At 43.0% G+C, this 17903-nt stretch overlaps 1 protein-coding gene across 8 annotated transcripts in view; it reads right to left on the minus strand.

Annotated features, from left to right (window-relative positions):
* Nucleotides 1-4533: 4533 nt before the first annotated feature.
* mgaa (MAX dimerization protein MGA a) overlaps nucleotides 4534-17903 on the minus strand; it is a 111932-nt gene continuing 98562 nt past the window's right edge. For 7 of the 8 annotated variants that reach the window (XM_059953614.1, XM_059953639.1, XM_059953631.1 and 4 more), the window contains 3 exons: nucleotides 13511-13684; nucleotides 9136-9339; nucleotides 4534-6739 (listed from right to left, as the gene is read on the minus strand). In XM_059953614.1, coding sequence (XP_059809597.1) covers nucleotides 5421-6739; nucleotides 9136-9339; nucleotides 13511-13684 — 1697 coding nt within the window. In that variant the 3' untranslated portion in view covers nucleotides 4534-5420. The remainder of the gene's footprint in view (nucleotides 6740-9135; nucleotides 9340-13510; nucleotides 13685-17903) is intronic. The other variant, XM_059953624.1, reaches the window with a different exon arrangement.

Here is a 17903-nt window from a genome sequence, read left to right on the forward strand (position 1 = left end):
GTGACTAGTGGGGTACCACAAGGCTCAGTGCTGGGACCCCAGTTGTTTACAATATATATTAATGATTTAGACGAGGGAATTAAATGCAGCATCTCCAAGCTTGCAGATGACATGAAGCTGGGCGGCAGTGTTAGCTGTGAGGAGGATGCTGGGTGACTTGGATAGGTTAGGTGAATGGGCAAATTCATGGCAGATGCAATTTAATGTGGATAAACAACAAACACAAAATGCCGGTGGAACACAGCAGGCCAGGCAGCATCTATAGGGAGAAGCGCTGTCAACGTTTCAGGCCGAGACCCTTCAGTTCCCGGGACTTCCTTTCAGGAAGTCTCAGGACTTCCTTTCGGTTAGTCCTGACGAAGGGTCTCGGCCCGAAATGTCGACAGCACTTCTCCCTTTAGACGCTGCCTGGCCTGCTGTGTTCCACCAGCATTTTGCGTGTGTTGTTGTTTGAATTTCCAGCATCAGCAGATTTCCTCGTGTTTGCTCTTTAATGTGGATAAATGTGAGGTTATCCACTTTGGTTGCAAGAACAGGAAAACAGATTATTATCTGAACGGTGGCCGATTAGGAAAAGGGGAGATGCAACGAGACCTGGGTGTCATTGTACACCAGTCATTGAAGGTGGGCATGCAGGTACAGCAGGCGGTGAAAAAGGCAAATGGTATGTTGGCATTCATAACAAAAGGCTCTGAGTACAGGCGCAGGGAGGTTCTACTGCAGTTGTACAAGACCTTGGTGAGACTGCACCTAGAATATTGTGTGCAGTTTTGGTCCCCTAATCTGAGGAAAGACATTCTTGCCATAGAGGGAGTACAGAGAAGATTCACCAGATTGATTCCTGGGATGGCAGGACTTTCATATGAAGAAAGACTGGATCGACTAGGCTTATACTCACTGGAATTTAGAAGATTGAGGGGGGATCTTATTGAAACGTATGAAATTCTAAAGGGATTGGACAGGCTAGATGCAGGAAGATTGTTTCCGATGTTGGGGAAGTCCAGAACGAGGGGTCACAGTTTAAGGATAAAGGGGAAGCTTTTTAGGACTGAGATGAGGAAAAACCTTCACACAGAGAGTGGTGAATTTGTGGAATTCTCTGCCACAGGAAACAGTTGAGGCTGGTTCATTGGCTATATTTAAGAGGAAGTTAGATATGGCCCTTGTGGCTAAAGGGATCAGGGGGTATGGAGAGAAAGCAGGTACAGGGTTCTGAGTTGGATGATCAGCCATGATCATACTGAATGGCGGTGCAGGCTCGAAGGGCCGAATGGCCTACTCCTCCAACTATTTTCTATGATGGAGCTGACTGAGTTCACAACTTTTTGCAGTTTAATCCTGTGCAGTTCCACCCTCCCCCATACCAGATGGTGATGCAACCAGTTAGAATGCTTTCCACAGTACATCTGTAGAAATTCTGTGAAATCTGCTGCAAGGTAACCTCGACCCACCTTGACTCGCCCAATCTACCTGCAAGTTAAAGTCCCCCATGAGAACTGCTGTTCCATTCTTACATGGATCCAATATTTCTTGAATGTTATTTGGTGGCCTATAGACAACTGTCACCAGAAACTTTTCCCCTTTAACTATTCCTTAATATCTAACCAGATGAACACAACATTCTGCTCCTTAGATCTTGTATCATTTCTCACTATTTGTCACAATTTCACCCTTAATTAAGAGCACTACCCCACCTCCCCTACTTTCCTGCCTATCCTACCATATAACCTGATATCCTTGGATATTTAATTCACAATCATCTCCACGCTGCAACATGTTTCTGCAATGGCCATTAAATCATATCCTTTGTACAGATTTGTGCCACGAGTTCACTGACCTTGCTTTTAATACTAACAGGGACATATTGGAGATGGGAGAAAACTCTTCAGGTTCAATTCTGGGATGAAGAATTTCCTTATAAGGAACATCTGAACAGATTAGGTTGATACTCACTGGAGGTTAGTATGAGGTGAAATCTTATTTAATTTTAATATTCTGATCAGGTAAATGCTGAAATGTTTATTTTAAGACATTACTGAGTAATCTAGGACAGGGTATATAGCTTCAACATTTAAAGGGATGCCATCTAAGACATAGATGAAAAGAAATTTCTTCTCTGAGGATCATGCGTCATTAATAAGTTAGAAATGTGGAGAATGTATTCAAGGCTGAGAAAGATTTTTGAACTGCAGCAAAGGAAAAGAGACTCTGCAAGGAGCAGGCAGGAGTGGAGTTGAAGTCAATCAGATGGTGAAGAATGTAATGAACAATAAGAAGGCTCCACAGATGAATTATCCATTCCTGCTCTTAGTTGTCATATTCAAATAACTACAAGGAACAAGGCAGTACTGACTGATAATCGAAGGAAAATGCTCCATCACTTTTAATGACTGAATGTGACTGATACATCCTGATGCTCAATCTAAAGAATTAGCCTTCAGAAAATAGGAATGCGGATAATCTAAAACTTTCACTACAAACTGGCTTGGTTACGAAAGTGTTAAAAAATCCACCTTGAACATATGGGAGGAAACTGGAGCATCAGCACAACTGAAGGACATGTAGATTCACAGCAACTGTGAATTGTCCCAGTATGTAGGTCAGTGGTAGAGTCTGGGGAAGTGGAGTTGAGAATGAGGGGACAGTAAAATGGGATGCGTGTTAATAGATGCCTGATGGTCAGCAAGGTCATGATGGGCCATACAGCATTACCGAATGCATTTTACTCAGGTTTTCCATGCCATTTTCTACTGCCATCTGTCTTTTGCAAGCCTTGATAATCTCACATTCCCCTCTCTGTGCCCCCAATTCAGCAGCAACCAGTTTGACAATTCAGTGTCCTTTCTCTGGCATTTTCTGATGAAGTGTACAAGTGCAGGGTAAGAATACAATTAATGAGAAGGTACAATGAAGGCTGATGGAGAAAGTTCTCAACTAATAATACGGCATGGAACTTCTCCGCTGAAGTACTCTAAATACCATTGACACCAGTGAAGTCACTGAGCAACCAATGTGCTTATAAAAATAGTGTCGGTGGTTATATCAAGTTACTTAGTTGTATGCAAATAGGTATTATCAAAGAAATGTGTTCTTATCATCTGAGGTTGAAACTCAATTATATTAGAGAATCACAAATTACAGCACAAATCTTCAACAGAAAAGCATACAGCGAAGTGCAGGGTTTTAAAGAATAAATTGCACCCTACGCAAAATGTTTCAGTGACATATTAGTTGGAATTCTTGGTGGATCAAAGAAATGGAAGAAATATTTATATTATTCTTGAAAGAAACAAAGCAATACTTTCAAATAATGCCTCATGTTTGACTATAATATTGCACAGTAGGTTCTATTTTGTTTTGGGTCTTGGTCTTAATGGGACTGTGGATTAATCATAACCTAGATTGTGGAAGGACTGGGCATGGGAGATGGGAAGTGGTGGGATTGACAGAAAAGGTTTATTTTAAAAAAAACAGATGGAGACTAAATTAAGTGAATAATGATTTGATTGCAGCATCGTAAGAACATAGGAAATAGGAGCCATCCAGACCATCAAACCTGCCCCATCATTCAATAAGATCATGGCTGATCTGTCCGTAAACTCAGCTCTATCTACCTGCCTTTTCCCCATAACCCTTAATTCCCCTGCTATGTAAAAATCTATCTAACTGTATCTTAAATATATTTAGTGAAGAAGCCTCAACTGCTTCCCTGGGCAGAGAATTCCACAGATTCACCACTCTCTGGGGAAAAAAAGAGTTTCTCCTCAACTCCGTCCTAAATCTTCTCCCCTGAATCTTGAGGCAATGTCCCATAATTCATATTTGGAATCAACTTCAACAGTGACACCAGTCATCCACTCACAGTCAGAATTTATATGAAAACTTTTGCAAAATACCTTCAAAGCTCGCAGGGCAAAGAACTATACATTTATTCAGAGAGTCAGCACCTGTTACAACAAGAGTTTCCAACCTGGGTCCATAACCACCTGGTTAATTGGAGGAGTTCATACATGACATAAAAAAGGTTAGGAACCCCTAGATTTGAGTTTTTGTGTGATCTTTGTTGGTCAAACCCTCTTCCTGCCCCTATTTGTCTCTGGATGATTTTTAACTTCCCTTTATCTAGAAGTGACAAAGAATAAAATTTTACTAATTCAAATTTTTCCTGAAATCATTCTATTTAAATTGTTAATAAATAAATGGCTTTCTTTGCCCTTGCCAAGATCTGGGAGATCCTGCAACCTCAAATACAAACTTATATACATGATCAACTGTCAAGATCACTCAGTTTCCCAGGCCTGTGATTCCAGTCTGTTGCTGTAGGTCAGAGCATCTCATTTTACTGATCACTGTTACGTTAGGAACTTAATAGTCAGTGACAACTGTTGAAATTTTCAAGATTGGCAAAATACACTAAGCTGAAATTGAGACAGCATAGTGTTACACAGTGGAAGTTCTGTAAACCATTAAATTAAATGGGACTTCCACAGATAATGCGAAAGCAACCCAGAGCACTGTTTTACAATCAAGAAAAGGCAATTAAGCAATTCTTTGTCTGATGACTCCCTTCACTACAGCACCTGATAAAGAACAATAATGTGTAAAATGACTGTAACACAAAGTATTGATTTTACCAGTTTTATTGCAAGGCCACACATGCCCTCTTATCACAGGAGGTTCTAATGAGGGCTGTGTATGCAGTATGAATTATCTAAAAAAATAGTGAGATCTTGACAAAACAAAAAAAAACTTAAGTCTCTGCTACATATTTTAAAAACCATAGTGAAATATAGTATTTACACATCTTTTAATACACACCAGACATTAGATTTTGTCCCTCTAATTTGTGCTGCACAACATAATTCATTTTCATTACTTTTAGGACAGTACACTATTTAAATCTCATCTCTTCCAAAACTAAGAAATTCAAAAGGTAGGTTTGGTGCATTTAAAACACACTAACCGTTCAGTCATTCAGGAGAATAGGTTACCAAAACACAGAAAAGGACATTTTGTACTACAGTTCAATGATTGCTCTGGAAAGCAAAGCTCAAAATTTCATTTATACAAGTTACATATACCTTCCCAAAAAGTTACGCTTGGAATCTTCATGCTTAAGGTGGTCTGGCTGAAAACTGCACAAGATCCTGAAATTATTAAAATGGAAGATTCCACTAGGCAAGATCTAGCTAAGAATATCTAGAAATTATAGCGCTACAGTGTTTTGCCATGATCTGTGCAACTTCATGATGGACAAAAGCCAGAAACTGTACGAGTTCCATTAACCAAAACTGAATTCATTATTTTAGTAACACTGTGCATGATCACCATGGACCTCCAAAGAAAGCTTAATTTCATATTTCAGCTCCCCACTGGAGAGATTTTTAAAATTATGAGATGATAAGAAGCAAAAAAATGTACTAGTGTTCTCCTGAGGCAAACTCTGGACCCTCCGTGCTGTCTTGTTGTGGGGAAGAGATCCGTGCCAAAGCAGGCATTGGTTTGTTAGTTTCTGGAGAATCCTCAGACCTTGACTCAACCTGTACTGATGATACAGCTTTCCCAGCTCCCCAAGCTAAGCCAAGGGGTGCCAGCTTAGGCATTGGTCTCCAAAGCATATCCAAAGAACTTGATATCCCTGTGTTTGCTGAAGAGGTGGTTGCTTTCATATGGATGAGTGGGGGAGGGGAAATATTTACTGAACTGCTTGAACCACTAATAGAGTTGCCCTCCAAGTCCAGTGTGCCATTATCCAATTCAGTCTGAGAGTCCACAGGCATTTCATTGCCAAGTAACTGCTCAACATTCAAGTCGTCTTCTTCCAGCTGCAACACCAGTGGACTGTTGGAGCAACCACTCTCCCTCCCTGCCACCTGCTTTAGTTCAGTGGTTCCATCAGTACTGTCAATATCCACTAATACCGGTCCATGGATCAACGACAATTCATCCATGCTGTCCCCTTGGTTTCCACTGTCAATAAAGCCCAATGCATTGTGGTCCGACACAGAAGAGACATCTGGATTTTCTTCATCGGAGAACTGCTGATTTAAAAACGCAAGTTCATTTAAAAGAGAAGTGAACGGCTCATATCCCTCAGTATCCACCATGTCACCAGCTGCTGTGCCATTTGCTTTCAGTAATGGTTCAAGGAGCTGAGACGAGGACAGTTCTGCCTCTCTGTCACTCTGCCCAGCCTTATCTATGCTGCATGTCTGCATTCGGCCACCTATCACCTGCAGTTCCAATTTATCTCCGAGCATTATTTCAGTTACTGTCGACGACTCACCTGGGGCTGCTTCCTGAGTCCAAGACTGCCCTGTACAAGACACTGCAGTTCCGTCAGACAAGCTGGACAAATCCAGCGCTTTGGGCAACTCACTGATATTGTCAGCATCCAGTGAACGAGATGCTACAATCTGCTGTGTTTGGACACACTCAGATTCTTCAGCCTCAGATGAAAAAGGGCATGACGTGACCTCACTTTCATCAGGTACAGTAGACTTCCCAGCTGGATGAAAGCTGTTCTTCACAATGGACAAACTTGGTATTTTACTGGTTGTAAAACTTAGCCGTTCCTGCAATATACGTCGTTTCCTCCCTTTTATGCTGAAGTCAAGAGGCTGAGTATCAAGTGCAAGGGAATTATTCATGTTCTCTACATTCATCAGTGGGGCTTCCCCAGTTGCCAACGAGGTTACATTCACTATTCTTGGCATCATGAATGAAGAGGCTTCATCACCTAGGATGACATACAAAACAATTAAAACATGCCACTGCAAAATTAGTACTGCATCATTCAAATTCTTTTTCTACAATTTGAACTCACTCTAGGACAAGTTTACCTTTCAACCTTATCTTCTACGTTTTCAGTAATGAGATATGCAAACAATAAATCCCCTTAACTTGTGTGGTAACTTAAGTGATGGGATGTAAGGGTGTCTAGGGATGGGGTGGCATCTCTGGTGAAGGGGCTTGTCGTGTCCATTCTGGGGCCGCTCACGTCTATGGTACCAAGCAATTGTTTACATGTGACAGTGGCCACACCCTGGTACACCACTTCAATAGGCAGGCTAAAGCAGCTGAGGGCAGCTTGTAGCCTCGCTCATATCCCTGTGAGATAGGGGCATGCCCATCCTAGCATACAAAGTCAGCTCCAGTGGACCGGGCAAATGAGATCCAATGGCCAGGAAGGAGAGCATAGAACATGACAAGGCATAGAACATGTCTTGGACATCCACTGCAACCAAGGAAGACGCCAGTTTGTGATGCTTTTTCATACCACTGGACTTAGACTTCTGAGGTCAATACAGGGGAGCTGCCCTGGTGCAATGGCATTTTAAAAGCTCTCCGACACAGGTTTTCTGTCATCGTCAGACATGACGGACAACCAACCATCTTAAGTGATTACTGCATGGTGTTCTGTTCAGTTAGTCCATCATTCAGACTTTAGTGATCACCTATGTAAAAGCAACATGAGAGGAACATCAAGGTCCATACATTTTCTGAAATGTCAATTCACTGAGATTACATGGAAATCTCCATAACAACAAACAACGTGACTCAAATTACATCAGTTAGCCATATGAGGGGTGGTTGATAAGTTTGTGGCCTAAGGTAGAAGGCGTCTATTATAGAAAACGTAGCACATTTATTTTTCAACATAGTCCCCTCCTACATTTACACACTTAGTCCAGCAGTCATGAAGCATATGGATCTTGGACCTCCAGAAAGTGTCCACAGATGGGTGATTGATAAGTTCGTGGCCTAAGGTAGAAGGAGATGTTATTATAATCAAACTTTCTGCATTATCACTCAAAGAGTTGAACTGCACGTGCACGTAACGAGAGATGTATAACTCATCTCCTTTTACCTTAGGCTATGAACTTATCAATCACCCCTGCTGTGGACACTTTCTGGAGGTCCAAGATCCGTATGCTCCACGACCGTTGGACTAGGTGTGTAAATGTTGGAGGGGACTATGTTGAAAAATAAATGTGCTAGGTTTTCTAAAATTGACTCTGCCTATCTTAGGCCACGAACTTATCAATCACCCCTTGTATATCAATAATTCTGCAACAATATAACTGTACAAGATCACTCAAACCATTCCTCACCACCCAAAATAACCACTCAAATCAATAATAAATCAAAATAATTGATGCAATTGAATTAGAATCAATCCTTTGACTCAAAATTCTTTCAGAGGACCTTTATGTTTATCAACACATTTCACAATGTCCCAAGTCAAAAAATGGATGGGCGGAGTTTCTACTGATCAATTTTTATCTGTTGTCAGCTGAAAAGGGCTCGCAACAGACTTTCAGACAGGTATTGACCAATATACAGCCTGATAAAATTGAGTCTTAGTCTATTTGCTATTTGCTCCTCTATTCACCGAACCAGCAATTTCTCTACATTACACCAAAACGGTTAGGATGATGGAATACTCAAGAAAAAAAAAATTCCTTGGTATTTTAAACATTGTGGAAATTAGAAAGGGAAGTATGGAGCAACACACAAGATGCTGGTGGAGGAACTCAGTGGGTCAGGCAAGCAACTGCAGAGGGAAACATTTTGGGTCAAAACCTTTCATCTGGACTGAGATATAGAGGAGGGACAGCAAGTATAAAAAGGAGGAGGGAAGGAGTAGGGCAACAGCTGGCACGTGTTCAGCAGATCCAGGTGAGTTGGGGTCAAAGGCAAATGGATGAAAGGAGAGTGGAAACAGAAGCCGAAGCTGCGAGGCAATAGATAGAAGCCACAAAGAGCTGAAGACAATGGAATCTGATGGGAGAGGGAGAGGGAGAGGGAGGTGGGACAGGGCAAATGGGAAAGAGTGAGAAGGAACCAGTGGGGTGATGAGGAAATGGAGCAAGTAGAGGAGGAGGAGAAAAAGGGGAAAAGAAACCAGATGATGAGGGCTGCGGTGAGCAGAGAGAACCTAGGTAGATCGGGGAAAGGGAACAGAAGGATAATAGTTCACCAGGTCACCTGTCAGTTTGTAGACTACGTAGGTAGAATATGAGATGTTGTTCCTCTAATTTGTGTTTAGTCTCATGCTGACAGTAAACACGGTTGAGGACAAGCATGTTGGGTGGGGTGGAGAAGTGAAAGTATGGATGTAGTGCTTCTTACCAACTGAACCTGCTGGAGCTTTCGATTTGGCATTGTTCCCTTGCCTCATATCTGCTGAATCGGAGCTTACAGCCTCCATCCCTGGTTTGGTGCTCAACTGTGCAGATGCTGACTGGCCAGAACTGAGTGATCCCGCAATAGCAAAATTGTTGACCTGAAGTGGAACTGGCAACCCCTGCAGTTGTACAGTAACTGAAGCAATGCCTGGGGTAGGAGGAGGAGAGAGGAGGGGCAGGTGTGTGTGCGGTGTGTTGAGATAGAGAGAGAGAGAGGGAGAGGGAGAGGGAGAGGGAGAGGGAGAGGGAGAGGGAGAGGGAGAGGGAGAGGGAGAGGGAGAGGGAGAGGGAGAGGGAGAGGGAGAGGGAGAGGGAGAGGGAGAGAGAGAGAGAGAGAGAGAGAGAGAGAGAGAGAGAGAGAGAGAGAAGAGAGAGAGAGGGGGAGAGAGATAGAGAGAGGTGGGTGTTTGTAGAGAGGGAGAGGGATATTTGGAGAGAAAGAGGGGGTGTTTGGAGAGGGAGAGGGAGGTGTTTATAGAGAGGGATATAGGGAGCGGGGTGTTTGGAGAGAGAGAGAGAAGGGGGTGTTTGTAGAGAGGGATGTGTGGAGAGGGAGAGGGGTATTTGGAGAGAGAGAGGGGGAGTTTGTACAGAGAGAGAGGAATGTGTAGAGAGGGAGAATGGTGTTTGTAGAGGGGGTGATTAGAGAGAGAGGGGGGTTTGTAGAGAGGGAGGGATGTGTGGAGAGGGAGGGATGTGTGGAGAGGGAGAGGGGTGTTTGCAGAGAGAGGGGGTGTTTGTAGAGAGGGAGGGGTGTGTGGAGAGAGAGAAGGGTGTTTGGAGAGAGACAGGGGTTCATAGAGAAAGAGAGGGATGTGTAGAGGGGGAGGGGGGAGGGGTGTGTAGAGGGAGAGAGAGATGTGTGGAGAGGGAGAGTGGTGTTTGTAGAGAGGGAGAGGGGTGTTTGGAGAGAGGGGGTGTTTGTAGAGAGGGATGTGTGGAGAGGGAGAAGGGTGTTTGGAGAGAGAGGGATGTGTGGAGAGGGAGAGGGGTGTTTGGAGAGGGAGAGATGTGTGGAGAGGGAGAGTTGTGTGGAAAGGGAGAGGGGTGTTTGGAAAGAGAGGGGGGTGTTTGTAGAGAGAGTGGTGTTTGTAGAGAGGGGTGTGTAGAGGGGGAGAGGGGTGTGTAGAGGGAGAGAGAGATGTGTGGAGAGGGAGGGGGTGTTTGGAGAGAGAGAGGGGGTGTTTGTAGAGAGGGAGAGGGATGTGTGTGGGGAGAGAGGGGGTGTTTGTAGAGAGGGAGAGGGGTGTTTGTAAAGAGGGAGAGGGGTGTGTGGAGAGGGAGAGTGATGCATGGAGAGGGAGAGGGGTGTTTGGAGAGAGAGAAAGAGAGAGGAGGGCATTTGTAGAGAGGAAGAGGGGTGTTTGGAGAGAGGGTGGTGTGGAGAGAGGTGTGTATGGGGAGAGGGGGAGGGAGAAAGAGGGGTGTGGAGAGGGAGAGGGGTGTGGAGAGAGAGAGGTGTGTGTGTGGGGAGAGTGGGGGGTAGGGAGAGAGAGGGGAGGAGAGATACAGCAAAAATGGAAAGTAAGAGAAAGAGTGCAGGGCAATAAAGTATATTATTCACATCTTAAAATTCAGCAACAAATGTAAAGCTGGTAGGAGTTCATTTCTTGGAATCATTTATACACTAGTCGATCAGCCTTATCTATTGCTTTTTACAAACTGTTCAGGTACCTAATGTATCATTAAGGTGAATCTGAAACTGTTGGAATTAGGTATTCTGGTGTCTATACACACACTTAACAAGGCCACGAAGTACACTTGGAACGGAGTTGATTAACTTCAAAGAAAACTTCTGTTCAAATACTGCAGCAAACAACATTGGTGTACACTTTGTTTCACAATTTTGAAAGTGTTAACATTTATTTGATATTGCAACACTGCCCTCATAGTGTGTAGTATATATTATTTTATCTGTATAGTCTGATGGACTTTGTCCTTGGCTCAAACACAAATATGTATTTGGCCATGCAAAATTATAAAATAATACTGTACATACTGTTGTTAACAAACTAAATTTGCCTTAGATATTAACACATTTTTAATATTTAAGAAGTGATTTTAAAGTAGAATTGCATTAAAGTTCTTCCGAAGAGCAGATTTACAAAGATTAAAAACTAAAATTAACTCCAGAATTTCCTCAATTTTCCAACTAAATTAAAACTGCTTTGGATGTTAAGCCGTCAACATAATATAGCACACTAAGGCTACGTCCACACTATGCCAGATAAATCCGTAACCGAAGCTTTTTCTCTTCGTTTTTACCCTCCGTCCACACTAAAATAGTGCTTTCGTCGAACGAAACTGGAGCTTTTCAGAAATGCTTTCCAGCGTGGGTATTTTTGAAAACGCTGTGGACGGGATAATTGGAGACTTTTGAAAACGCTGTCAGACGGCAGCACGCCATTTCATTGTTTTCTTGAACGCAACCTAACAATTTCAGAACAGATGGCAACGAGACTGAAGCCAAAAGAGTTAGAAATGTACTCACCAAATACTTTGACCCATAACTTACTGAATAAATAAGTATACTGTACTCACTTGGCCCTGTTTTCCGTCCTTGCTGGTATGAAGGTGGTATACCTATTTATGCAAGTACTTCTCTGACATTAGATGTGTAACAGCCTAATGTAACATTGTATGGAAATACAAGATGACACTGATGCAGACATGTTTTACACATTTAACAAGGTGCTTTATTAATGGAACAGAATTAGTCAGTTTTTCAATGTTCGTCGTCAGCCGGGTCATACAGTCTGTGAACTCCCCGTCGGCTGCCTCCATATAATTCAGTATTTGTTTTTTTTACTTTTAAATCTTCCTGCGCCAAAGCCAACAGCTGCCTGTCATTTGATTTTCTAGTCTATAACTGAACAAACACGCACCGTCTTCCACAGCGAGATTCAACACCAAACATGTCGCTTGTTTTTGGTAAATGTGTCCTGCGCATGCACAGGAGGAGATTCAGCGAAATCTCTGTTTCAATGTGGATAGAGATATTTTTAAAAACGCATAGTGTGGACGCCTATCGTTTTTACGTGAAACCGGCGTTTTCAAAATTATCCGGTCTAGTGTGGATGTAGCCTAAACTTTGAGGTGTCAGCCTCACCACATACGCAAAACTGCATTGTGACATGTTTGTTGAACAGTATCATAGTGATTTGCATTTCTATGTGCCTTTGAATGCAACGCATCATCACAAGGACTTAGGCAAAACTTCTATCATGGAAATATAGAGCAGTGTGATATAAGAGCAAAAACTAGTTAACCGACTAGGTTTTTGAAGTTCTTTCACAGAAAGGTAGAGGGCCAGAAAGATATAGAACTCGAGGTTAGAGAGGAGAATTACTGAGTGAGTTCAAAACCAACCATTTTAAATTTGAAGCAATACTTAACTAGGATATAATGTAGGCCAACAAGCATGAATGTAACAAGGCAACTCAAATATAAATAGGAGAACCTTACAAAGATAGCATGCTAAAGGATCAACCTTCACCTCTATCAGTCCCTTATACAATACAAATATATATATATTTACATAGTGCTTTTAACAGAGCTTTCTAGTGTACTTTGCAAGATCAGTATAAAACAAGACTGCAACATTGAAGAGATATTACAACATATGGATAAAAGTTTAGTTAAAAAGGATAGGTTTTAAAGTAAAAGAAGGAAGCAAAATTGTCTAGCAAGGTAATTCCATAGTCTGGGGCTGATTTAGAAGACAATGGTGGGGCAATTACTTTCAGGGATTATCAAGTCACCCGTATTACAAGGGCACTATTACCTTGATGAAGAAGTCAGCAGGAATGATTTGTAACAGTTAAATCTAAAGGAAACAAAGCCAGTGAAATGCTGAGGTAGCATGAAATCAGGCAATTTCACAGAGGCATAAACACTCAAGAGGTCTTGGCAACAATACAAATATCTGGTTTAAGGCTCTGCTTGGGGTCAAATTTGACATCAAAACTTCTGTATGCAACCCTAAGGCTGCTGGATTAGTGTTCTTTTTTCGGTGGCAGGAATAAAACCTGTACCTTGCCCTTCCAAAAACCTTGTGTAAAAGGATGACAACTGCATCTTCCACGAGGTAATGCAAGTGACTCAAATGACCATTCGGCATCAAAGTGCAAATTACGATCAAATTTAGTTAATTTTTACGGAGGAACGGGTAAATGATTCATATGAACATTACAGTCAAATTGACAGCCAGTCTTAACTGGAATTGCAATATCTTAAGCAAAGGTGCTGTACAGTTCTTAGTCACGCCTTTCACAAACGTGGAGCATTGTGAAGATCCAGCCAAATCCCATTAGTAATACCTGCAATACTTGTTCCAGTAGCATCATCTCCCTTGGACTGGCTTCCACTAAGAAGTCCCTCAGCAGTAAAGAATGAAGTCTGGCCAGAAATAAGAGGGCCCTTTAAAGTCAGAACCTGACCCTGTGGAGTCATCAGCAAATTCCCACCCGTGGGGTTGGAAGTGGTTGAAGAATCTGCGAAAAAACAGCATTTTAACCAATCGTTTAATAGTTCCAATTCATCACGCACCCTGAATTCTTACTTAACATGCACAGACTCTTGTACTTCTCATTCATTGCCTAAACCTTTCTTGCTCAGCAGTACACCACCCTCCAATGGCATCATTTCAAATTGTTGTTAAATCTACTGTATCTTTTGAACCTTCATACAATTAATGTCTCCTATCACCCTCCCATGAGCTCTGCAGAGGCAAAAGCTCATGATGGTAAATGCAAAAGCTTAAACAAGACCTGCTGTGTCGACAAGGGCTGCTCACGCTGCTCTGCATTAAGGTGTATTTAATGTCGCATTATAATTTCTAGGTAATAAGCAAATTGCTGCAAGTTCTGCTTCACTTCAGGTCAACAAATTTATTTTTGACTTTTTAAAAGTTCTTTTCAATTAAGAAGTGGAAAAAAAAACTCCTTACTGATCTTAACCATGGCAATCTGCATCAGTAGACAATTCGATCATCAAATTAGCTGAGAGAGGTAGGAGCAATGCAGTGTTCCTATCAACATGGACTTCCATTTCCAAATTAATTACTAAATACCGACTTGTAGCTTTAAAATGGTACCATCAATGGCAATGGCTGGCCTTACTTCCCCAACTTAGACAAGGGATGGAGCCAAGAACTGTTCCCTGCCACCCTACAAAATGCTTCTGAATTTTTCTTTTTAAAGCTTAGTTCATATGAAACATTCAAGACTGTTTATTGTCATTCTTCAGGACACAAGAGTAAAGCAGAATGAAACGATTGTTTCTCCAGATATGATGCAGCACAGAAAAAACATGAACACAATGTTAAAAAAACAATAAATATACCATACTGTCCAAAAGCAACCCTATAAAGCAATATAAAAGTAACTTGTATACACACCTCCAAGAGTACCACAACCATGTTGTGACTTGGAGGCTTGCATGCTCTAATGACGCTGAGAACTACGTTGGCTGGAGCTAGGGCTTTATGCTTTGGTTGCTGGTACAATCACCCATGCCGAACAGTTCAAAGGGTAGAGACCAGACTAAGAGTGGTCCACTGATTTGAAGGCTCAGCTCAGGGCCAACAGCCCTAAGTGGTTAAATTTTTATGGAAACAGCAATGAAGATTTCTTCTACACCTGAGTGCGACCATTTTCCTGAGTCTGCTCCTGAGACCCCTGGAGTGCACTCCATGATTGTTTTGAGGCGACAGACTGGCAGGCACTCTGTGAGCCACATGGAGAGGACACTGGTTACATCAGCTTCTGTGTGGACTGCAATGTTCTGGCAAGAACTGTTCTTTGTTATTCAAGTAGCAAGCCATGGGTAACAAAGGATATTAAGGACATCCTGAACGCTAAAAAGAGGGTGTTTAGAGATGGAAATAGTGAGGAGCTGAGGACAATACAGAGGGACCTGAAAGCCAAGATCAGGGAGGCTAAAGACAGGTATAGGAGGAAGCTTGAGTGGAAACTCCAGCAGAACAACATGAGAGAGGTCTGGAGTGGGATGAGGACCATCACTGGGTTCCGGCAAACTAGCAACAGAGGAGCTACAGGGCCAACAAACCTAACCTGTTCTTCAACAGATTTGACACTGGCACCTGCCCATCCCCCACATGATTTATCTGTTGTCGGCCCCCAACCAACACATAATCCATTCTCCCCTCCTCGCAGCCCCCACCCTGCTCTTGTGACTACACTCCTCCCACACCTGAAACCACCACGGTGGGCTTCACAGCTGAACAGTTGAGAAGACAGCTGAAACGCTTCCATCCAGGCAAGGCTGCAGGCCCGGATGGTGTCAGCTCCAGGATGCTCAAAGCCTGTGCCCCCCCCCCCCCCCAGCTATATGGAGTACTTCACCATGTATTCAACCTGAGCCTGAGTCTCCAGAGGGTTCCTGTGCTGTGGAAGACGTCCTGCCTTGTTCCTGTACCGAAGACGCCGTGCCCCAGTGGCTCCAATGACTACAGACCGGTGGCATTGACCTCCCACATCATGAAGACCCTGGAAAGACTTGTTCTAGAGCAGCTCCAGCCTATGGTTAGGCCACATTTAGACCACCTCCAGTTTGCCTATCAGCCCTGACTAGGAGTTGAGGATGCCATCGTCTACCTGCTGAACCGTGTCTACGCCCACCTGGACAAGCTGGCGAGCACTGTGAGGGTAATGTTTTTTGACTTCTCCAGTGCGTTCAACACCATCTGCCCTGCTCTGCTGGGTGAGAAGCTGACAGTGATGCAGGTGGATGCTTCCCTGGTGTCATGGATTATTGATTACCTGACTGGCAGGCCACAGTACATGCGCCTGCAACACTGTGTATCAGACAGAGTGATCAGCAGCACTGGGGCTCGACAGGGGACTGTCCTGTCTCCCTTTCTCTTCCCCATCTACACTTCGGATTTCAAATACTGCACAGAGTCTTTCCATCTTCAGAAGTTTTCTGATGACTCTGCCATAGTTGGAAGCATCAGCAAAGGAAATGAGGCTGAGTACAGGGCTACAGTGGGAAACTTTGTCACATGGTGTGAGCAGAATCATCTGCAGCTTAATGCGAAAAAGACTAAGGAGCTGGTGATGGACCTGAGGAGAGCTAAGGCACCGGTCACCCCTGTTTCCATCCAAGGGGTCAGTGTGGACATGGTGGAGGATTACAAATACCTGGTGATACGAATTGACAATAAACTGGACTGGTCAAAGAACACTGAGGCTGTCTACAAGAAGGATCAGAGCTGTCTCTATTTCCTGAGGAGACTGGGGTCCTTTAACATCTGCCGGACGATGCTGAGGATGTTCTACGAGTCTGTGGTGGCCAGTGCTATCATGTTTGCTGTTGTGTGCTGGTACAGCAGGCTGAGGATAGCAGACACCAACAGAATCAACAAACTCATTCGTAAGGCCAGTGATGTTGTGGGGGTGGAACTGGACTGACAGTGGTGTCTGAAAAGAGGATGCTGTCCAAGTTGCATGCCATCTTGCACAATGACTCCCATCCACTCCATAATGTACTGGTTAGGCACCAGAGACTCACTCCACTGAGATGTAACACTGAGAGTCATAGGAAGTCATTCCTGCCTGTGGCCATCAAACTTTACAACTCCTCCCTCAAGTGTCAGACACCCTGAGCCAATAGGCTGGTCCTGAACTTATTTCCACTTGGCATGATTAACTTATTATTATTTAATTATTTATAGTTTTATATTGCTATATTTCTTCACTATTCTTGGTTGGTGTGGCTGTAATGAAACCCAATTTCCCTCGGGATCAATAAAGTATGTCTGTCTGAGACTTCATGACAGACAGTAGTGAAAACTGAGGGAGCTACTGACATGATGAAGGAGCCAGAGATAAAGGAGCTTCATTGCTGCCCTAAACACCAGCCACGTAATGGTCAGTAACTAAGTTGTATACACTCAGTACCACTTTATTAGCCACCTCCGTATGTTCTTGATCTCCTGCTGCTCTAGCCCTTCCACTTCAAAGTTTGATGTGTTGTACACTCAGAGATCCTCTTCTGCACACCACTGTTGTAACGTGATTGTCTGAGTTACTGTCACCCTCCTGTCAGCTTGAACCAGTTTGGCTGTTCTCCTCTGACCTCTCTCATTAACAAGGCATTTTTGCCAGCAGAACCACCACTAACTGAATGCTTTTTTGTTTTCATACTATTCTCTGTAAACTATAGAGACTATTGTGTGTGAAAATCCCCGATCAGCAGTTTCAGAGATAACTCAAACCACCCTGTTTGGCACTAACAATCATTCTATGGTCAGTCACTTGTATCACATTTCTTCCCCACTCTGATGCTTGGTCCAAACAACAACTGAACCACTTGACCACATCTGCATACTTTTATGCACTGAGTTGCTGCCACATGAATGGCTGATTAGATATTTGCATTAATGAACAGATGTACGGATGTACTTATAGTGGCCACTGAGTGTACAATCAATACCTGTTTCATCCATGTTCCTCAGCCTCAAAAATCTTCATTTTTGCAGTGCACCTACTGTAGAAAGTACCTTACGAATAAAACTAAACAATAATTCTCCTCCACTACTTCCAACAGATTTCAATGCCTATCTGTGAAATTATATGTGAAAAATACTTTAGGTAACAGATTATGCCGTGGAAAAGCCTATAAGTGGATAAAGGACTCAATCATCTTCAAAGCTAAAGAATTCCCCTCATAAGATTCTCCAGTTGTACA

Source organism: Hypanus sabinus, chromosome 2 (assembly GCF_030144855.1).
Source record: "Hypanus sabinus isolate sHypSab1 chromosome 2, sHypSab1.hap1, whole genome shotgun sequence".
Lineage (NCBI taxonomy): Eukaryota > Metazoa > Chordata > Chondrichthyes > Myliobatiformes > Dasyatidae > Hypanus > Hypanus sabinus.